The following is a 23,473-nucleotide window of genomic DNA, read 5'->3' on the forward strand; positions in this document are numbered from 1 at the left end:
GGTTTCACTTATTTGTGGAGTATAACAAATAGCATGGAGGACATGGGGAGTTAGAGAGGAGAAGGGAGTTGGGGGAACCATGAGAGACTATGGACTCTAAAAAACAATCTGAGGGGTTTGAATTGATGGGTGGGTGGGAGGTTGGGGTACCAGGTGGTGGGTATTATAGAGGGCACGGATTGCATGGAGCACTGGGTGTGGTGAAAAAATAATGAATACTGTTATGCCAAAAATAAATAAAAAATAAATTAAAAAAAAAAATCCCTGTCTTCATGAAACTTGAAAGACTAGCCTTACATATCTTTAAATATGAAGAACTCTTAAAAACTACAGTGGTGTTTTTGGGGTTTTTTTGGTCTGTCCTAAATCTCTTACTTTTGAAAATTTCTATACTTAGCATGATTCTACGAGAATATCAATCATAGAATGAGCCAATCAAAATACCCCTATACCATATACACTGTAGTTGGCCCTGTAAGGGGCACATGACTCAGTCAGGTAGGTGTCCTTCTAGAGGCAGTTAATGTGAATTCTGAAAATGAGAATCTTCTCTTCTCTTTTTAAAGGAGCAACCTAGAAAACTCCAGAAATCTAAACAGTAAAAAACTGGACCAAGAATGAAGCCAATGACAAAACTATGAAAGAGAATGAAAAGCAGAACCAAAAGGTGAAGGAAAAAGGAAATGGAGGGAAGGGGAGAGAGATTCTAAAAATATTACTTATATATTAAATACAGATCTGCCCACAGCTAAATCGGACCACTATTCAACTCCATAATTAAACCAGCCATTAAATTTCTCCCCTGGTTCAGCTAATTCAACTAGCTTTTTTTTCCTCGCCACTACAATTGAAAGAATACCAAACAGGACAGATTTAACAGGGAAAAGATAAAAAGATGATCAATGTACAAAAACACATGAGTAGTCAAATCACACAAAAATATAAATAGCTTTAAACACATTTTTAAAAGTTTAATTCTACCAGAAATAAAAGGAATACAAGTAAAAAATACTCATGATATACCATTTTTATGTTGGTGAAGATGTAGGAAAACACTCTAATATACTTCTGGTGATCGTATAAAACCAACTGTTTTGGAAATCAGTTTGGTAATGTCAATCAAAAGGTAGACAAGTATTTAAAAATACTCAGAACCAAAATCAATACTGTAAGGATATTTTTGCTCCCTAAATTATTTTAAAGCTCAGTGCAATCCCGATCAAAATCAATTTAGAAATAACTCATCAACATGATCCTAAAGTCAATCTCCTGATTAAAAATATAAATAAATAAAAGTCTAGCAATAAGCAACTGATTAAGTGAATTGAGTAACATTCATATAATAAAATAGTATATACCCAGTAAAATAAATGAAGTGGATCAGTATGTTTTGATACTACATGATATCTAAGAACCACAATTAACTGTTAAAAAATAAAGTACTTAACATCTGAATAAAATAAAAGCACCCACACTTTAAAAAATTCTCCTGAGTGGCTATTTTCTTTTTTTTTTTTTTTAAGATTTTATTTATTTATTTATTTATTTGACAGATCACAAGTAGGCAGAGAGGCAGGCAGAGAGAGAGAGGAGGAAGCAGGCTTCGTGCTGAGCAGACAGCCCAATGTGGGGCTCGATCCCAGGATCCTAAGATCATGACCTGAGCCGAAGGCAGAGGCTTTAACCCACTGAGCCACCCAGGCGCCCCTCTTTAAAAAGTGTCAAAAAAAGGACACCTGGGTGGCTCCGTCAGTTAAGCATCTGCCTTAGGCTCAGGTCATGATCCCAACCTCCTGGGATCGAGCCCTGCATTGGGTTCCTTGCTCAGCAGAGAGCCTGCTCCTCCCTCTGCCTGCTACTCCCCTGCTTGTGCTTGCTCTCTCTCTCTCTCTCTCTCTCTCTCCTCTCCCCACAAATACATAAAATCTTAAAAAAAAAAAAAAACTTAAAATAAAAAAATTAAAAGAGCCAAAAATACTCTAAATCAAGAACAAGTAGCAAGTGGGGCGCCTGGGTGGCTCAGTGGTTGGGCCGCTGCCCTTCGGCTCAGGTCATGATCTCAGGATCCTGGGATCGAGCCCCACATCGGGCTCTCTGCTCAGCAGGGAGCCTGCTTCCTCCTCTCTCTCTGCCTGCCTCTCTGCCTGCTTGTGATCTCTCTCTGTCAAATAAATAAATAAAAACTTTAAAAAAAAAAAATAAGCAAGTAATCGAGGAGGGGAAGGCAAGGAGGAAAAGAAGAGAAACTAACTACACAATAAAAATGTGTTATGAAATTAGAGAAATTATACTTGAATGATACTGGATTTTTTTTTTAAGTCAACTAAAGCAATTAAGCAGACCAAAGGATATATCATAACTGTATATGAAAAAAATAATTGCTAATGACAAATGCTCAGCCATTTGAAAAAAAAAAAAAAACTAGATTCCTACCCTCACATTTCACACCAAAATTAAATTCAGATGAATCAAAGGTGCTAAAAAATATGAAAAACCCAGAAGGTAAAATGTGTGAACATGTGTATCACCTTGGAGTAAGAAAAGCTTAGCAATGTGTATCAAGAAAATGAAAACTTTTGAGAGACTGTGTGAGGGTAACTGTTCCCAGACTTGCCATCCAATATAAACAACTAGAAAACTGGAAGAAATACATGAAATTAATATTTTCAGACACTGGAAAATAAAAATACAAGACTCTGATCCCTGATAGGAGAAAAAAACAAGATGAGCCCTGTATCCCTACAGCTTTGGTCTTAGAGGCACCCTCCAGATGGCTGCACAGAACTCCTGCTGCACAGGACTCCAAGGAAAACACCTAGACTTGGGTTATGAAAGATCAGAATTATGGGAGTCTAACGCCAGTGAAATTTGCAAAGCAAAGTGCCAGGGAGGAGGAAGCTATCTATGAAGAAGAGCTCCAGAAATCAACATGTGGGTACTCTTTAAGTCTTTGGCTGAATACTAGTTGCTCACGTTGGGGTGATACTCTATGATGTGAGGTAAAGAACGGACACCAGGAAACTAAAATGAGTAATTTCCAGAGATACTAAACTCATGCAACAACTTGGATCTAAGAAATTACACTGAGTGGGGAAAAAAAAAAATCTCAACAGGTTATGTACTTTTCCATTTATGTAACATTTTTGAAATGACGGAATTTTAGAAATGGAGAACAGACCGATGGTTGCCAGGACTTAAAGAGGGTGAATAGGTACAGCTACAAAATTATGAGCAACACGAGGGAATGCTGGTCAGTACCAGTTCTCTCACCAGCGGTAAATACTATGGCGGTAAATACATGAACCTACACCCGTGATAAATTGTACAGAACTAAATACAAACACATAAATGAGTACAAGTAAAACAAGAAATTTGAATAAGATAAGTGAACTGTATCAATGTCATTCTGTTTGTGATATTTATACTATAGTTTTGCAAAATGTTACTTTTGAGGGGAAATGAGTAAAGTGTACACAGATATCTCCAAATTATTTCTTACAAGTATGAATCTATAATTATCTCAATAAAAATTTCAATTAAAAAAATACTTCAGGGGGTACCTGAGTGGCTCAGTGGGTTAAAGCCTCTGCCTTCGGCTCAGATCATGGTCCCAGGGTCCTGGGATTGAGGCCCACATCAGGCTCTCTGCTCAGGGGGGGAACCTGCTTCCTCCTCTCTCTCTCTCTCTCTCTGCCTGCCTTTCTGCCTACTTGTGATCTCTATTTAAAAATAATAATAATAATCCTTCAGGGGTGCCTGGGTGGTTTAGTATGTTAAGCATACTACTCTATATCTCAGCTCAGGTCTTGACCCCAGGGTCGTGAGTTCAAGTCCCATACTGGGCTCCATTCCGAGTATGGAGTCTACTTAAAAAAAAAAAAAAAAAAAAAAAAAACTTTAAATGAATCAAGCTGGCATGTAAATAACTCCTTATCAAAATAAAATTCAATATATATATTAACCATATAATCATCACATTTGAAAAAATGTTTGACAAAAGCCAGCTCACATTTGTGATCAAATCTCTCAGCATACTAGGAAAAGAAGCATACTTCTCAAACTCATAAAAAACAAATACAAGAAGAAACCTACAATGAAAAAGATGTTCAACATCACTAATCATTTGAGAAATGCACATCAAAAACTTCAGTGAGCTACCGCTTCAACATCCATTAGATGGCTATTACTGTTTTAAGAAGAAAATAACAAATATTGGTAAGGATGTGGAAAATTGAGGACCCTTGTGCATTGCTGGTGGGAATATAAATAGTGCAGCTGCTGTGGGAAACAGTACAGTAGTTGCTCAAAAAATTAAACACAGAGTGGTCACATGATCTACCAACTCCTCTTCTGGGTATATGCACAAAAGAACTAAAAGCACAGATTCAAACAGATATAGCAGTATTATTCACAATAGTCAAAAGATAAAAATAACCCAAACATCTATCAACAGATGGATAGATTAAAAATTGGTTGCATATGCTGGAATACTATTCAGCCTTAAAAAGTAATGGAATTCTGACAAATTCTACAACATAAATGAACCCCAAAGAAACTACAATAGGTGAAATAAACTAGACACAAAAATTTAAATAATATATGATTCCACCATATATGAGATACCTGGAGTAGTCAGATTTACAAGGACAGAAAATCAAAAGGTGGTTGCCAGGGCCTGGGAGGGAGGGGCATATGGAATGGGGAATTATTGCTTATAGGTACAGAGTTTCAGTCTGGGAAGATGAAAATGTTCTGGAGATGGAAGGTGTGATGGTTGCAAAACAATGCCAAGGTACTTAGTGCCACTGAACTTTACAAGTAAAAGTGGCTAAAATGGTAAATTTGACGTTATTTATTTTGCCACATTAAGAAAAATTAATATATTTTTTAAATCCTACAATTAACATCATACTTACTAATGAAAGACTGAACATTTCTACCCTAAAACTTCACACAAGGCAAGGATATTCATTCTAACTACTTGTATTCAGCATTAAACTAGAGTCCTAGCTAGTGCAATAAAGCAAGAAAAAGAATCAGAGGACATGCATGTTGTAAAGGAAAAATTGTCTTTATTTGCAACAGCATGACTGTATACATAAAAATTCCTAAAAATCTGTCAAATAACCACTAGAGTATATAACTGAATATAGCAAGGTCACAAAAAAAATCAATTGATTTTACTACTGGCAGCAATGAGTTGGAAATTAAAATTTTAAAACATAATACCATTTGCAGTGGCATTAGAAAACACAGGAATAAATTTATCAAAAGATATGGCAGAACTCTGCATTACAACCTATGAAACAGTACTGAGAGAAATTAAAGATCTTTAAAAATGAAGAAACATACCATACCCATAGATTGGGAGACTTAATCTTTATTTAAAAAAAAAAAAATCAGTACTTATCAAAAACATCAATATTTTAAGTTATCAATTCTTTCCAAATTGATCTATAGATTGAATGTAATCCCAATCAAAATCCCAGGAGGATTTTTTTTAAAGGAAATTAACCAGACAGTTGTAAAATATATGTGGAAAAGCAAAAGTCATATTCTATTCTATTCTAGCCAAAACAATCTTGAAAAAGACAGAGCTGAAAGACACATTACACCACAGGAATGCATCAGCAAAGCCCAAGTTGTAGGAAATCCTACAGGACAAATTAGTTTATATATGTATGTCTGTGTGTGTGTGTGTATATATATATATATATATATATATATATATATATATATATGTGTGTGTGTGTGTGTGTGTGTGAATTTTGCTGATGCATCTTTGTTGTATGACATCACACACACACAAAGAGACTAAAGACTTAATATCATATTGAAAACAAACATTATGACATAATTAGAAATCTGAGTAACTACTTAATGAAATTTAAAATAATGTTAATTTTTAGAGTGTGAAAATGGTATGTACTTAAATTTCTACTTCTTTTGTATTCACTCTTTCTCTTATTTCTACCAATACCTACTTTTTTTTTCTACTTCTAACAGAGACTAGTAGATATACCTTTCCTCTGCACCAAACAGTGTTGAGGGAGAATATGAGGGAAATGTTAAGTGTATGACACTACCAAAAAAGGAAAGAAAAAGGTAACAAAGATCCTTCTAAAATGTAAAATTCTTTCAATGTGGCTATACTAAGCACCATTAGATTTAGTATGGTAGGCAGAATATGAGGGAAATGTTAAGTGTATGACACTACCAAAAAAGGAAAGAAAAAGGTAACAAAGATCCTTCTAAAATGTAAAATTCTTTCAATGTGGCTATACTAAGCACCATTAGATTTAGTATGGTAGGCATGAGCCTGTGTGTGGTGGATTTCAGAGACGCTAAAAGATTTCTCTGCCCCAAATCACCAAGTGGTCAGCTTGATCACTACGTCCCATTTCATATATACCAAGTTTCAGTGAAATGCTAACTCTTAGAAAACTCTTTAAAAAAAAAAAAAAAAGATTATTTGAGAGAGAGAGAGCAAGCACAGTGGGGGTGGGGGAGGGCAGAGGGAGAGGGAGATAGAGAAGCAGGTTCCCCACTGGGCAGGAAGCACAACACAAAGCTCGATCCTGGGACCCTGAGATCATGACCAGAGCTGAAAGCAGATGCTTAACCTGCTGAGCGACACCGGTGCCACTAGATGACTCTTTTTATATGCAAATGTATCAGTGATGGAACCTACTCAACTAATGGAACCCACTAAAATTTTAGCAAGTAATTTAGAATAGTTTAGATAGAAACAGCTTAGAAGTAGTTCAGACATTTAGCTAGAGGACAGATCCTGGGATAATATGAGCCCAAGCAGTTTAGTTTAACTGGTAGAGGAGAAATCTGTGCCCTGTGGAAGGTCCAGCATGAGAAATCCTAAGGCCCAAAAAGATGAAAAGCAGGAACAAAACCTAGCATGCCAACACTTAGTAATGCATATTAGAGACACTAGACCAGTGTTTTTCAAACTGTCTCTACAACCAGAATTGTTTTTTCAGACTAGAACAGAATAGAAAATATCCAAATGTATCACATATAAAGGTAAGTTTTCTTTCATAAAATTATTTTTCAGGGGTATGTGTGCATATGTGCACCCGTAGACACACATACATATTTAGGTCAGAATGTAAAAATATTTTTACTGTGGGTCATGTTCAAAAACATTTCAGAGCCATCGCAAGAATCTATAAGCTTTGGGTAAGCAAAGGCTGTGTCTGCTTTTATTCACCATTATATCCGCAGAAACAACACAATGCCTGGCACACAGCAGATACTCAATAACCTTTGTCAAGTGAGCTCAAGAATGAGGGCAGATGTCGGGGCGCCTGGGTGGCTCAGTGGGTTGAAGCCTCTGCCTACAGCTCAGGTCATGAATCTAGAGTCCTGGGATAGAGGCCTGTTGTCTGGCTCTCTGCTCAGCGGGAGGCCTGCTTCCCTTCCCCTCTCTGCCTGCCTCTCTGCCTGCCTCTCTGCCTACATCTGTCAAATAAATAAATAAAATCTAAAAAAAAAAAAAAAAAGAATGAGGGCAGATTTTGTAAAACTGTGAGGAAGAAACCAACACTGAATTTTATCTACTTCACAATTTTGCTTTGGTCTCTATAGTATCCTAAATAAAACCGTCTGTTTTTCTCAAGAGAAGTTTTTTTGTTCTTTTTTTAACCAGGGGAGCAATTGGGTCCTCCCTCACCCAAGCCCAGAATTTAACCAGGAGGCAGCAGAAAAGGGACTCATAAACAAAAATGGACTTTGATTCTCTCCAAATGTACAGGAGGCATCAGTAACCCTGCCATCACCACAGCAGTCTGCTAGTCAAGAGCTGGAACCTAGGTGTAAGAAAGCCAACCACACTGGGGGGCCTGGGTGGCTCAGTCAGTAAACATCTGCCTTTGGTTCATGATCCCAGGGTGGCTGGATCGAGTCCTGCATTGGGCTCCTTGCTCCGTGGGTAGCCTGCTTCTCCCTCTGCGGGCTGCTTTCCCTGTTCGTGTTCTCTCCCTCTCCTTTTCTCTCTCTCTCTCTAAATAAATAAAATCTTAAGAAAGAAAAGAGAAGAAAGCCAACTATAGGATAAGAATGAAGCCACAAAACACTCATACTGCAGTGTTTGGCTTCTGCATGAGACACGCTAAGCACTTTATTAATGAAAACATTTCAAGGTTGAATCACTGATGATAATGCCTCCAGTTTACATATCAACTCTATTGGGGTTCCCTAGGTTGAGGGTCCATCTGAGTCAGAGCTCATGACATCATGACAGAGCCCAGGACAAGTACAGAATAAGGAGCAGAAGGGGGTACTCCGGAACAGACATCTTTCCCATTGAGTAGTCTTCAATATTGAACACCTGTTTCCCAAGTCTAAAATGGAAAATCGTAACACAAACAAGCTTATGAGAACATTCTGAGGGTATTGTCCCAGAGAGATAACACCTCCTCCCCCGCAAAATAAGAATCTGACCTCTTCTACTACCTGTTTTGTAAGTATTCTAAACTAAACTGAGTGCAGTCATCAAAATGTTCAATTCCCTTCCTACTGTATAATTCCTTTCTCTTCCCCTGTCTGCACTGTAAAGACATTCTTAACCAAAGGTTGCCACACGCCCAGTTCTGTGAACAACCACAGATGTTACCATATCCTTTCTAATTCTTTCAAGCACTCAGCTGAATTACATCTATCACACCTCCCCTCAACTTATTAGCACATGGCTGTATTTTCCAAACTAAAATCTAATAACTTTTATAAGTTTGAGGTATTATTGGGTGTTTTTTTTTTTTTAAGTCCTTTTGCAGAAGTAGAAAGTTGTGTTTTACTAACAATCTCCATTTATGGTTAAGTGGCTGAGGTAACAGGAGAAACAAAGATGTTGATTTTAGCAATGACTACACATGAAAGTGAAGATATAGGAAGTAAATGTTCTCCAAAGAGGCAAAGAATGGGAGACACAACAGAATGAGAGCTGCTAGCAGTACCCAAAGGTGTGGACACGTAAAACTGCTTAAGCACCTGGTATAAATTGCTTTCTAAATAAGAAGAAAGCCTGCGCTGTTCTCAAAGATACCAATTAGCCAATGAACTAAGTAAAAGAACAGCTTGAGCTTCTTTGACAGTTTTCAAATCTGTAAGCTCCAAGAACATAAAGAATCTTAAGGGGCAAGCTCTCTCATTCACTTGTTTATGAGCTCACCAATCCTTTTTATTAGACTTGCTAAATCTGTAAGTATAAAACAGGCATCCAAAAACAACTAAGAAGAGGGAGGACCCAGGAAAGAACAGTTGGATCTTTAAGGCACTGTAACGACTTACTAGGCTCCTATTGTTTTTCTTGTCCTGAAATTCTTACTAAGAACCTTTGCCACAACTTCCTCATGTTGCAAATTGGTTTTATGGCTGTAAGGGGAGCCTGAGGTTTATCACCTGAGGAGCAAAACTGATTTTGCTATATGTAAATGTCTATTTTGACTAAGAAAATAAAAGAATTGATTGATAAGCAATAAGACCAAATAAAGTAAGAGTTACCGTCATGATGTCAGAGAAGGTGGGTAAATAGGGAGAGGTTTAGAATTAAGAGGGAAGGAAACTGAAGGCAAAACACCCACGCCAAAAAAACAGACAATTTCACCAAGAATGAAGTCGGAAAAGAAGCAAGACATTGACCCATTAGGAAAATCTAAAAAGTAAGCAATAGCTCATAAGGTTTCTAAGAAAAGGTGAGTCTTTGTGCCCAATATATGGATGTGAGAGACCAAGGAAACGTAACCACTCATTCATTAAGAATATCCACTAATAACTAAAGATAATAACTAAATTGAGGACAAGGGTTAAATTGTGAGTAAAAATATGAGTAGACATTAAAAGTAAAAAAGACACAGACCTGTACCCCTGGGGCTAATGATACATTACATGCTAATTAAAAAAAAGTACAAAAGAGCAGCTTATTTTTTTAAGGATTAGCTGAGTCAAACAGAATTGAGCAATGAGATTCTGATTTATTTAAGAACCTATTTATAGATGATCACTTCCCTGAGATCAACTCAGCTTACACACTAAACAATGTCTGCACTCTATCACGCTAAGTAATCTTGCTTTAAACTACTGTCACACCCTGTGAGAAGCAAAAATGAAAACTAAGATAACTACCCCCTTCTTCCCCACCCCCCCCCCTTTTACTTTGCCTCATCCTATTCCCTAGCTGGTAGTGGACTGCAGGGTAGAAACAGAAATATCCCTGAATGAAAGCTAGGAACCTCCTGTTTGGACCACTCAAAACTTAACTTTAACACACTTACCAACATCTCCATAAACATACAGGCCCCTTGGAGGTTTGCTCCTTGAAAAAAGCTGCAAATTAAGAACAAATTATAAATCTCTAACATGGAAAAAATTAAATATCATCATATACATAGTGTTCCTAACTGTCAGATACAGAACTAAAATGGGCTATTGTACACAATAAGTACAAAATATTTGATGTAAAAGGCTACAAAGCCCAACTTACATTTTAACATAGGAGGTAAGAATCATAGCAGCCCAGAGCAAGGGCTCTGAAGTCACATAACTTGAGTTTACATCCCCTACATCATTTAGTAACTATGTAATCTTCCCCCTCTTTCCTCAATGGGCTCCCCTAACAGTAAGAGCCTCCTCGCTCATTCCCAGCAAGCAAGAGAACTGAAGAATTTTTCTAGAGACACTGAATCGTCTCCTGGAAAACAAAACAAAACAAAAACAAAAAAACCTGAAGGTACTTATGTGTGGATTTCTCCCAAAGAAATAACTGGTCTCTATTAGATCATCTTATGGTAGAGCACACCAGTCAACCAACCTCTTAAGATGGAACCTTCAGGGGCGCCTGGGTGGGTCAGTGGGTTAAGCCTCTGCCTTAAGCTCGGGTCGTGATCTCAGGGTCCTGGGATTGAGCTCCACATTGGGCTCTCTGCTCGGCAGGGAGCCTGCTTCCCCCTCTCTCTCTGCCTGCCTCTCTGCCTACTTGTGATCTCTCTGTCAAATAAATAAATAAAATCTTAAAAAAAAAAAAAAGATGGAACCTTCAGTTTGCTTGTTAGTATCTGCAAAGATTCTAAAATGAGTTGACACATAAGAATCAATATAAACTTCAAAAGAAAAATGTCCAAGGGGCGCCTGGGTGGCTCAGTGGGTTAAAGCCGCTGCCTTCGGCTCAGGTCATGATCCCAGGGTCCTGGGATTGAGCCCCACATCGGGCTCTCTGCTCAGCAGGGAGCCTGCTTCTTCCTCTCTCTCTGCCTGCCTCTCTGCCTACTTGTGATCTCTGCCTGTCAAATAAATAAATAAAATCTTAAAAAAAAAAGAAAGAAAGAAAGAAAAATGCCCAAGATGAAAATTGGAGACCAGAGCAAGGGTACAGAGGGGATAAAAACTCAAAGGAAACAGGGGCACCTGAGTGCTTCAGTTGGTTAACCATCCATCTCTTGGTTTCAGCTCAGGTTATGATCTCAAGGTCATGAGATCAAGCCCCAAGACGGGCTGCAGCCTCAATGGAGATTCTGCTTGAGTGTCTCTCTCTCCCTCTCCCTCTGCCTCTCCCCACTCTTACCCTCACATATGCGTGCTCTCTAAAAATAAATAAATATATATATATTTTTTTAAAACTCAGAGGAAATAGAGACTACACAGACAACAAAAGGAAAACTTCAAAATAAAACCATAATCTGGTGTGCCTGGATGGTTTAGTTGGTTAGGGGACCGACTCTTGATTTCAGCTCAGGTCATGATTTCAGGGTCACGGAATCAAGTCCCACATTAGGCTCCATGCTCAGTGTAAAGTCTGCTTGTCCTTCTCCCTCTGCTCCTCTCCCCACCCTCGCTCATGTGCAAGCATTCTCTCTCTCTCTCTCAAATAAATAAATAAATAAAATCTTTTAAAAATAAAACTGTAATCAATATAATTAACATGCTGAGGAAAATAAAAGAAGCTATTAAAATTATAAAGCAAGAACAAAATGCAATTTTGAAAAAGGAACATCAAGAACAAAAGAACATTTTGAAATTTAAAATATGGTAGCAGAGGGGAGCCTGACTGACTCAGTCAGCACAGCATGTGACGTTTGATCTCAGGGTTTTGAGTTCAAGCCCCATGTTGACTGCAGAGATTACTTAAAAATAAAAAAATCTTTAAAAAAATATAGTAGCAGAAATAAAATTCCAGAAAAAGGATTAAAAGATAAGCTTGAGGAAATGTCTTTAAAAAACACAACAAATAAATAACAACAGTAACAGATGGAAAATATAAGAATATTACTGGATTACTTCATCAGGAGGTCCAATATCGGACAAAAAAAGAGAATTCCAGAAAAAGAAAATAGAAGAAGAAGGACAGGAAGAAGTTATCTAAGAAATAATGCCAAGATTTTTCTCAAATCTGAAGGACTTGATTTCTAGACTGGGAGGAAGGAGTAAGGACTCAGCACAGGAAGGGAAATAAAACCTATACCAAGTCACAATCCTGAAATTTCAGATACCAGGGATATAAAGAATATCCTACAAACATCTGAGGTGGCCTTTGGGGAAGATGACAAAGGGGTAGGGGAACAGGTCACAAAGAATAGATAAAGACTTGAATAAGATTTGAGGGACAAAGATTTCTAATCTAATCCATCTAATCTATCCATCAAGTACAAAAATGCAAAATTGGCATTCCATACATAGAAGGTATTAAAAATACCTCCCCAACAGAAATAGGAACACCTTGGCTCCAGGTAAGACAGAGGATCCTGGAAAGAAATCCCCGGTAAGATGGAGGGTTGATCTAGAAGCACAGAGGCACAAGCAAATCAAGAAAGCAATCAAGTCTAGACCAAAAACAGGAGGATGGAGGACTCCAAGGAAGAAAAAAAATGGAACTTCTCTTTGCCTGATATTATTATCAACCCAAATAACCATCCTAAATTTTGGTTCACTTAGAAGAGTGAGTAACCTTCAAATTCTGCAACAGCTCCTAGACACCTGTGCAAAAGCCAAGGTAAGCTAGGGCAGAGAGAATTCGGAGAGGGTAACAGCAGAAAGAAGCCAAAGTTATGCCACTTGGCACAAACCAGAGCAGTCAGGATTTTGCCAGGGAACATTCTCAAAGGCTATGATATAATCTAGTTCATAATGGCTTTTGTTTTTTAATCTGTGGGCTCACTCCAACATATCTCAGAAACCTCTCCAGCTTTCCTGCTCCTCTTAGCTTTCTCTGCAAACCCAGGCCCTGACTCCAACACGCCCTTTCCCGAAGAACCTTCCCCATGGTTTAGGCAAAAGGATCTTCTTTGCTTTGATTCTGCCAGCTGGATGCCTTCCCTGTGTTCCTCTGCACATTAACTCTCCATCTATTCTTAAATCTCAACGGAAAACAGATTCTACTCCTGCCAAAACCTCTTAATTTGTTTTGTTTTAAAAATCTTATATGAGCCATTCTTGTACACTGGTTATTCTATTTTCAACTTGCCAGAAAAAAAGCATTATGCTCTTAAATAATTTTAGAACAGTTCAAATTAGAAAACTTGCATAGAACCTCATAATCTCTAAGTATATTCTATGTATTAGAAATCTTTTGAGAGCAACATTCTGTATTCTGTGAAGTGTCAGAGCAATTCATAATTCTTCACAGCACATTTTGTTAGAAGAGTTCTGGGTCTGCTCTAGTACTATTCACATGATATCATCAATATATGCTAAATAAATGAAGTTCAAGGCAAAAATTTAACAAAGACTGAGAAATAAAGATGACACGGAGATAATTCAATCAATGCTGCCCCAAAAAATATTATTTGGTTCTATCTCCTGTTTTACCCACTCTAGCTCAATTATCTTGGAAAGGAACATTTTAGCAAATATATTATACTACATATTACATATATATTTTCTAATTATATAACTATAATTATATAACTGTAACATGTTAGATACCATTAACCAAAAGAATATATACTCCAAGTATTTTTACTTCGAGAGGTAAGCTAATTTTCTCCTAATTTATTTTCAGTCTACCAAAAATAATTTAAATTATGTCAAGGGATTTAAAAATCTGTATTTTAAGGGAGAAAATCAGAATTGAATGGCAAGTAAGATTATAAAATGATCCTAAAGAAGTTTTAAAATTCTGTATTCATAGTAGCAAATTCAGGGAAGGGAAGGTTCACAGTTTTCTTCGAAATAACTAACTTACACAGGAACCCACATCATTTACATGCTCCTAATTTACATTTTCTCACAATTTATTCTATTTTTCAGTTCCATTAAACTTCCTTTCTTAATGTTTTAATTTCTCATATTTGTTCTCAGGCCTCAGAAAACTCCACCCGGTATCATTCCTCAGTGTTGACATTCTCCATTTGCTTCTCCCCCACTGTCTTCTCCCTCCTGCTCTGCACCCCAAGAGGGCTACCTAGCTGGCCGATTGCTAAATGGCCTCAGCCCTGGGACACATTACTTGCAGGAGATGGAAGGGAGGGAGCAGGGAAAAATGGGGCCATTCCTTCCTGTTGCCCCCCTGCCTCAGTGCTCTGTCTCTGGCAGAGCTGCATCCCTCCAGGACCATCAATCAGGCCTCACGCCACAGCTCCAGCCCACTCCAGGCTCCCTCTTTACCCCTCTATCCCTTGTCTGCTGTCTTAGGCCTGCCCTGCCCATGACTTAGTCATCCTGATTCAGTCTTTATTTGAAACATCTGTTGTGAACAGTTTCCTGCCAGGACTCTGATGCACACCCTACCCTTAAAATGCACACACTTAAGCAAGACAAAGGCCTGAAACTCTGAACATGAACAAGTGTCTTTAATGAACAGTTGTAAGATTTGTTATGTTAGGGGCGCCTGGGTGGCTCAGTGGGTTAAAGCCTCTGCCTTCAGCTCAGGTCATGATCTCAGGGTCCTGGGATCGAGCCCCGCATCGGGCTCTCTGCTCAGCAGGGAGCCAGCTTCTTTCCTCTCTCTCTGCCTACTTGTGATCTCTGTCTGTCAAATAAATAAATAAAATATTTTTTAAAAAAAGATTTGTTATGTTAATTGTATCTTTGGGAATTAGTAAATTAGGATGACAGCACTGTCTCTAATGGATTCTTGGTAAGGATCCAATGACACTATATTATCGACTTTGCAGATGGTAAGTTTAAAGATGATGTTGGAAGGTAGTGGTAACCTACCACCTATCTCCACTGGTACAAAACAGAGCAGAAGAGCTCTGGAACTAAACTCAAAAGATTTGGGCAAAAATGCTGGTTCTACTACTTATTAGCTTTGTGGCCCTGGGTAAGCCATATCAACTCAACAACCTGCCATTTCCTTATCTATCAGGTGCAGGGCAGAGCACAGGGGAGTTCCCACTCACTGCCCAGCTCTCTGTAACTAATCACAAGGGCCACTCACTCATGCTGAAGACTGCAAATGTCATGTTTTACTGATATCTGTTCCCATCAAAACCTAGGCACCATAAAAAGAAGGAAAGAAACACCACACCCTATAAGACACCCCTCTCAAAGATCCCAACACTAATATGCACTCAAACCATTTTCTATTTAATAAACTATACCAAACACATAAAGAATATACATTTGTAGCACCATTTCAGATATAGTCAATATGGTATACTCCAACTATAGTGTAATAAAATTAGAAATAAATGATGGAAGGATGGCTAAAAATAAGAAAAATCTCATACTAAGAAATCAACCTTCCTATCATGTTCACCCAGACTTCAGAATATTGCTGAAACAAGTCTGAAAAGCCCTTCAGAGTGTATGCTCTCAACAGTCCCTTCCTATTGCCAATAATTCTGTTTTACTGGTTAGTTCACTCTCTGTTTCTACAACAGTTCTCTGGAACCCTCTCAGCCCTCTTCAAGCCATCCTACACTTCCCCCCAACACTTTCAGCAGGTGTCTCCTACTTCTTAGAAAAACAGAAGGCATCAGGGTGGAACTCCTTCAACTTCCTATTATTATATGAAATTGCAATCTGACCCATATCTGCACTCATTTTCTCCTCTCTCCCACCTGTGACAAAGATGATTCCTCTTCCTATGTAACTTTCCATCAATTTCTGGATATCAGTCCTCACCTCTACCACCTTCCCAGGAACCATGTCCATCAAATTAAATGTTTCACTTCTCTTGTAATCCTTTTCATCAACAGCTTTATAACTGTGTTTTGGTGAATTTATTTTTAAAATCTTTAAGTGTGATGTCTTACAAGCAAGAGACAAACCCAAAAACTATAATGGAAAGGACAGAAACATTAAAGGCAGAGAAATTAAGCATTTCTGTTTGGAAAAAAAAAATGCTAAGAACAGTGAAAAGGCAAGGAAAAAATCCTGCAATATTACAGAGAAGAATTTGTTTCCTTAGTAAACAGGAGTTTTTATACAACAATAAGAAAACAAATACAAGTGGCTTAAACATTTGAAAGAATACTTATTCTCCTTCACAATAGAAGGTGTGTTTTAAAATAACAACGAAATACTGCCATGACAAAAATCTAAAAGTCTGAGAGAATACGGCATTGTCAAAAATGTAAGGAGGGGTGCCTGGGTGGCTCAGTAGGTTAAGCCTCTGCCTTCGGCTAAGGTCATGATCTCAGGGTCCTGGGATGGAGCCCCACATCAGGCTCTCTGCTCAGCAGTGAGCCTGCTTCCCCCTCTCTCTGCCTGCCTCTCTGCCTACTTGTGATCTCTCTGTCTGTCAAATAAATAAATTAAAAATCTTTTTTAAAAAATGTAAGGAGACAGGCAGGCTCATAAATTAGTAAGAATATGAATTGTTGCAATCTTTTTTTTTTCATAGCAGTGAATTTTAATGTCCTCCCCTTGGGGGAGGTCACACTGTACACTTTTGAAGATACCCCAAAAGTTGTCCAGTAATTCCACTTCTGGGTATTTATCCAGAGGAAATCAAAACACTAGTTCAGAAAGATATCTGCATGATATCATCACCCCATGATATTGTGACACCGTTTACAACAACCAAGACAGGAAAACAACCAAAGTGTCTACCAACTGAAAATCAATAAAGAAAATATATATGCTGGGATAACTGGGATATTATTCAGGTATAAAAAAGAAGGAGATCTTGCCGTTTGTAACAACATGGATGAACCTTTAGGGCATTATACTAAGTGAAATAAATCTGGCAGAAAAAAAAACATATACTGGGGTGCCTGCTGGCTCAGTTGGAAGAGCCTGTGACTATTGATCTTGGGGTTGTGAGATCAAGTCCCACACTGGGTACAGAGAGTATTTAAAATAAAATTTTTTAAAAAAAAGACATATAACAAATAATATCACTTACCTCTGGAATCTAAAACAAAAACCAAAAACTAAAACTCCTAGAACTCTCTAGTCAGAGAGCCTCCTCAAGTTTAGGAGACTTACTGTAGTAACCTAAATCAAAGAAGAAAGGATAAGAAAAGCAGGTATCAAAAGAATGTCATTAAAATTGTTTAAAACAACGTGGCTAAACTAACAACTGTCCAATAAAGAAATGTGGTGTGGGGCACCTGAGTGGCACAGTGGGTTAGGCATCCAACTCGTGGCTCAGGTCATGGACTCAGGGTCATGAGATAAGGCTCTGCACTCAGTGCAGAGTCTTCTTGGGATTCTCCCTCTCTCTCCCCACCATGCTTGGTCTCTCTCTCTCAAATGAATAAATGAATAAATCTTAAGAAAAAAAAATAATAACTGTGCTGATATCGTCAATGTTTGGGGTCCTGGCTATTACGCATTTGGTGATACACTCCAAACCATTGAGTTTAGTAAAATTTATGTTTTGAAGTTTATAGGCAGTATATAAAAGCCACTTTCCACCAAAGAATCTTTTGAACATAGGGTTTATATTTTAAAAAGTAAATATCCAGGGCACCTGGGTGGCTCAGTGGGTTAAAGCCTCTGCCTTCAGCTCAGGTCATGATCTCAGGGTCCTGGGATCGAGCCCCACATTGGGCTTTCTGCTCCGCTGGGACCCTGCTTCCTCCTCTCTCTCTGCCTGCTTCTCTGCCTACTTGTGATCTCTGTCTGTCAAATAAATAAATAAAATCTTTAAAAAATAAAATAAAAATAAAACATAAAAAATATCCAATCATTCTATCAAAGTTTTATGAGACATAATCAAATGCAAAGTGTGAGTCCAAACACACATACATGGTCAAAGGGATATTTAGGGAACTAATGAAATTTAAATGTGGGCTTCATATTTAGGGTTGCAAGATAAAATACAAGAGGCCCAGTTAAATGTGAATTTCAGATTAACATCAAATAATTTTTAGTATATGTATGTCCCAAATATTGCAAGAGACATACACACACTAAGTAAGTATTATTTATCTGAAATTCAAACTTATTTTGATATCCTGTATTTTTCTTTACTGAATCAGGCAACTCTATTTTAGATAATATTATTATAACAATGTTAAATTTCTTGGGTGTGATAATGGTAGTAACACAGTTATGCAAGAGGATGTCCTAGTTAGGAAATACATAATGATGTCTTTAAGGGTTAAGTGTTATTATGTTGCAACTTTCAGGTAATTAAAGAAAATATATATATATATTTAGAAAGAAAATGGGGCAAAATGTTAATCATTCATGAATTTAAGTGTATTGTTGCAATATTTCAAAATAAAACGGGGGAAGGAATTCGATGAGTCCAATATGGCAGAGGAATAGGAGACCATATGTTCCTCTGGTCCCAGGAATCCAGCTAGTAGCTATCAAATCATTCGGAATGCTTGTGAACTCAACCAGAGATTAAAAAGCAAGCACTTTCTGTAAGGTAGGAGATGTGGAGAAGTGAATCTGAGGCGATATATGGATAGATAACCCGGGGGGGGCTGGGAGCCTCCATCAGCCAGCAATGGAAAGTGATATAGCTGCTGAGCACAAAAGAAGAACTTTAAAAGTCTACTCCTGTGAGGGACAGCCCTGCCTGAAAGACGCTCAGGTGGCAAAGCAAGGCAGACTCCTAGGTGGGACAGCATGGTCTCATAATCCCTGGGGACACAGAAAGACTGAGGATGCCTGAGTGTAGCACAGCCCCCAGGCACGGGGTGGGAAAACCAGCTGCAATCAGGGAGCCCAGGAGTAAGCTCTGTTTATACCATAAATTGCCAACCAGCATGTTAGCACCACCACTTTCCAAGCAAGGGCCCAGCAAGCAACAGAATCACCAAAAGACCTCCCCTACATTCCCCAAGGACAAACGGTACAGGTGCATACCACAGGAGTTTGCAGGGTTTGGAGACTTTAAACAGGATCACAAGCCTGAGATAGAAACCCTTGATCACAGGCTGGGTGAGCACGGAGCGCAGAGACCAGGAAGATGGGAGTGATGGACTGCTTTTCCCTAAGGATGCACTGAGGAGTAGGGCCCCAGACTTTCAGCTCTATGGCTGGATATTGGGAAGCTGCCATTTTCATTCTCATTCCCTGAAGAGTCTCAGAAAGCCTTCAGGGAACAAAAACCACATAGAGCAATCCCAAGTACCTTACTTAGCCTGGCCCCTCTGGCAAGGGCAGTGCAATTCCACCAAGACAAAAACACCTGAGAATCAGTGCAACAGGCCCCTCCCTGAGATCAGCAAGAACATCTGGACAAGACCAAGTTTACTGATCCCAGAGGACTGCAAAACTCCAACGTTAGGGCAAAAAAGTATATAGAATTCATGAATTTTTCCCCATGATTCTTTAGTCCTTCAATTTTAATTTTGTTCTCTTTCCTTTTCAACCAATTTATTTTATCAACTTTTTAAAAAAATTTTTTTAATTTTCTTTTTCACACTTACATCTTATCCTTTCATTGTATTTAATTTTATTTTTGTATATAGAAGTTTTTCTTTCTTTACAATTTTGGGATGGAGTTTCTTCTGACAGACAAAATACACCCAGAATCTAGTGTATTACTCTGTTCTCTGCACCTGTTTGATCATATTCTTTTTTTTCTTCCTTTTTTTTGTTAGAGTCTTTTTAAATTTCCATCTTGATACTTACATTCTATCCTTTCGAAGTAATTAATTTTGATTTTGTGTGTATAGGTATATTTTTTTTTCTTTCTTTACAATTTTGGGATGAAGGTTCTTCTAACACACCAAAATATTCTCAGGATATAGTGTATTGCTCTGTTCTGTTCCCCTGTTTATACTCCTTTTTTTTTTTTTTTTGTCTTTTAATTTTCATTTATACAGTTACATTCTATTCTTTCAATGTATTTAATTTTATTTTTCTACATACATAATTTTTTCTTTCTTTATGATTTTGACATCTAGTTTTCTAACAAACAGACCAAACTACACACTGGATCAACTGTACTGCTCTGTTCTATTCACCTGTGTGATTATATTCTCTCTCTCTCTTTTTTTTTTTTTTTTTTTTCCAGTTTCAGGTCTCTTCTGATTTCGTGTATATTTCTTTGGGGTCATTGTTGCCATTTTAGTATTTTGTTCTCTTGTTCATCCATTCTTCTCTGGACAGAATGAAAAGTTAGAAAAACTCACCTCAAAAAAAGAGAACAAGAGACAATACTGACTGCCAGTGACCTAATCAGTATGGATATAAGTAAGATGTCAGAACTAGAGATCAGAATAATGATTACAAAGATACTATATGGGCCTGAAAAGAAGACACTAGAGAATCCCTTTCTGGACAAATAAAAGAACTAAAATCTAACCATGACAAAATCAAAAAGGCTGTTAATGAGACACAATAAAAAATGGAGGCTCCTATTGCTAGGATAAATGAGGCATAAGGGATAATTAGTGATAAAGAAGAGCAAATAACGGGGGTGCCTGGGTGGCTCAGTGGGTTAAAACCTCTGCCTTCGGCTCAGGTCATGATCCCAAGGTCCTGGGATTAAGCCCGTCAGGCTCTCTGCTCAGCGGGGAGCCTGCTTCCCTTCCTCTCTCTCTGCCTGCCTCTCTGCCTACTTGTGAGCTCTGTCTGTCAAATAAATAAAATCTTTAAAAAAAAAAAAAAGGGCAAATGACAGAGAATAAAGAAGCTGAGAAAGAGAGAGATAAACAACTACTGGGTCATGAGAGGAGAATTCAAGAGATAAATGATACCATAAAATGAAACAATATTAGGATAATTGGGATTCCACAAGAAGAGGAAGGGGGGGAAGAAGGTATATTAGAGCAAATTATAGCAGAGAACTTCCCTAATCAGGGGAAGAAAATGGGCTTTCAGGTCCAGGAAGCACAGAGAACCCCCTTCAAAATCAATAAAAATAGGCTAAAATCTCAACATAGAATAATGAAACTTGCAAATTTCAGGGACAAAGAGAAAATCCTAAACACAACTCAGGAATAAGAGGTCCATAACCTCAAGGGCAGAAACACCAAACTGTCAGCAGACCTATCCACAGAGACCTGGCAGGCCAGGAAGGATTGGCATGATAATATTCAGAGCGCTAAATGATTAAAAGATGTAGCCAAGAATACTCTATCCAGCAAAGATGTCATTCAAAATAAAAGGAGAAATTAAAAGCTTCCAGGACAAACAAACTAAAAGAATGTGATCCCTGAACTAGTTCTGAAGAAATATTAAAGTAGATCCTTTAAGTGAAGAGAGAGCCCAAAAGTAGCAGACCAGAAAGGAACAGAGACAATACATAGAAATAGTGACTTTACAGGTAATACAACAGCACTAAATTCCTATCCTTCAATAGTTACTCTGAATGTAAATGAGCTAAATGCCCCCAATCAAAAGACACAAGTATCAGATTGGATAAAAAAGCAAGACCCATCAATCTGCTGTCTGCAAAAGACTCATTTTAACCCACTGAGCCACCCAGGTGCCCGGCAAAAGGCTCATTTTAGATGCAAAGACACTTCCAGACTGAAAGTGAGGGGGTGGAAAAGTCATTTATCATGCTAATGGACAGGAAAAGAAAGCTAGGGTAGCAATCTTTGTATCAGACAAATTAGATTTCAAACCAAAGACTGCAATAAAAGATTAGGAAGGATACTGTATCATAATTAAAGGGTCTATCCAAAAAGATCTAACAATTAGTATTTATGCCCCTAACATGAGAGCAGCCAATTATATAAACCAATTAATAACAAAATTAAAGAAATACATCAATAATAATACAATAGTTGTAGGGGCATTAACATCCCACTCACAGCAAGGAACAGATTATCTACATAGACGATCAACAAGGAAATGAGGGCTTTAAATGACTCAGTGGATCAGATGAACTTAACAGATATATTCAGAGCATTTCATCCTAAAGCATCAGAATATATATGCTTTTTGAGTGCATATGTAACATTCTCCAGAATAGATCACATACTGGGTCACAAATCAGAGCTCAACCAGCATGAAAAGACTGAGATCATACCATGCATATTTTCAGACCACAATGCTATGAAACTTGAAGTCAACCACAAGAAAAAATTTTGAAGTACACAAATACATGGAGGTTAAACAACACCCTACTAAAGAATGAATGGGTCAACCAGGAAATTAAGGAAGAATTTTAAAAATTCATGGAAACAAATGAAAATAAAAACACAACTGTTCAAAACCTTTGGGATGCGGCAAAGGCAGTCCTAAGAGTGAAATACATAACAAGGCAAGCCTTTCTCGAGAAATAAGAAAGGTCTCAAATACACAACCTAATCTTACACCTAAAGGAGCTGGAGAAAGAACACCAAATAAAACCTAAACCAAGCAGAGAGAATACAGATTAGGGCAGAAATAATAGAAATGGAAACCAAAAGAACAGAGCACATCAACAAAACTAGGAGCCAGTTCTTTTAAAGAATTAGTAAGATTGATAAACCCCTGGTCAGAATTATCAAAAAGAAAAGGACTCAAATAAATGAAGGACCCAAATAAATAAAATCATGAATGAAAGAGGAGAGATCACAACCAAAACTGAAGAAATACAAACAACTATAAGAACATATTATGAGCAACTATATGCCAACAAATTGGGCAATCTGGAAGAAACGGATGCATGCCTAGAGACATATAAACTATAAAAACTGAAACAAGAAGAAATAGAAAACCTGAACAGACCAAAAATCAGCAAGAAAATTGAAGCGGTAATCAAGAATCTCCTGAATCCAGGGCTGAATGGCTTCCCAGGGGAATTCTAACAAACATTTAAAGAATTAATACCTATTCTTCTGAAGCTGTTTCAAACAATAGAAATGGAAGGAGAACTTTCAAACTCATTCTATGAGGCCAGCACTACCTTGATCCCAAAGCCAGACAAAAACCCCTACCAAAAAAGAGAATTACAGGCCAATAACCCTGATGAACATGGATGCCAAAATTCTGACCAAGGTTCTAGCCAACAGGATTTACCATGACCAAATGGGATTTATTCCCAGGCTGCAAGTGTGGTTCAACATCTGTAAATCAATCAATGTGATACAATACATTAATAAAAGAAAGGATAAGAAACATATGATCCTCTCAATACATGCAGAAAAAGCATTTAACAAAGTACAGCATCCTTTTT

At 37.8% G+C, this 23,473-nt stretch overlaps 1 protein-coding gene across 7 annotated transcripts in view; it reads right to left on the reverse strand.

Annotated features, from left to right (window-relative positions):
- AFG1L (AFG1 like ATPase) overlaps window positions 1–23,473 on the reverse strand; it is a 220,742-nt gene that overhangs the window by 137,267 nt on the left and 60,002 nt on the right. For 6 of the 7 annotated variants that reach the window (XR_014312179.1, XR_014312180.1, XM_082732073.1 and 3 more), the window contains one exon: window positions 10,287–10,338. The exons of the other annotated variant lie outside the window; for it this stretch is intronic. Coding sequence is in view for 4 of the 6 variants with exons in the window: in XM_082732073.1 (XP_082588199.1) it covers window positions 10,287–10,338 (52 nt within the window). In the remaining 2 variants the exon portion in view is untranslated. The remainder of the gene's footprint in view (window positions 1–10,286; window positions 10,339–23,473) is intronic. 7 annotated transcript variants of the gene reach the window in all.

Source organism: Mustela nivalis (assembly GCF_964662115.1).
Source record: "Mustela nivalis genome assembly, chromosome: 5".
In the NCBI taxonomy this organism is placed as follows: Eukaryota; Metazoa; Chordata; class Mammalia; order Carnivora; family Mustelidae; genus Mustela; species Mustela nivalis.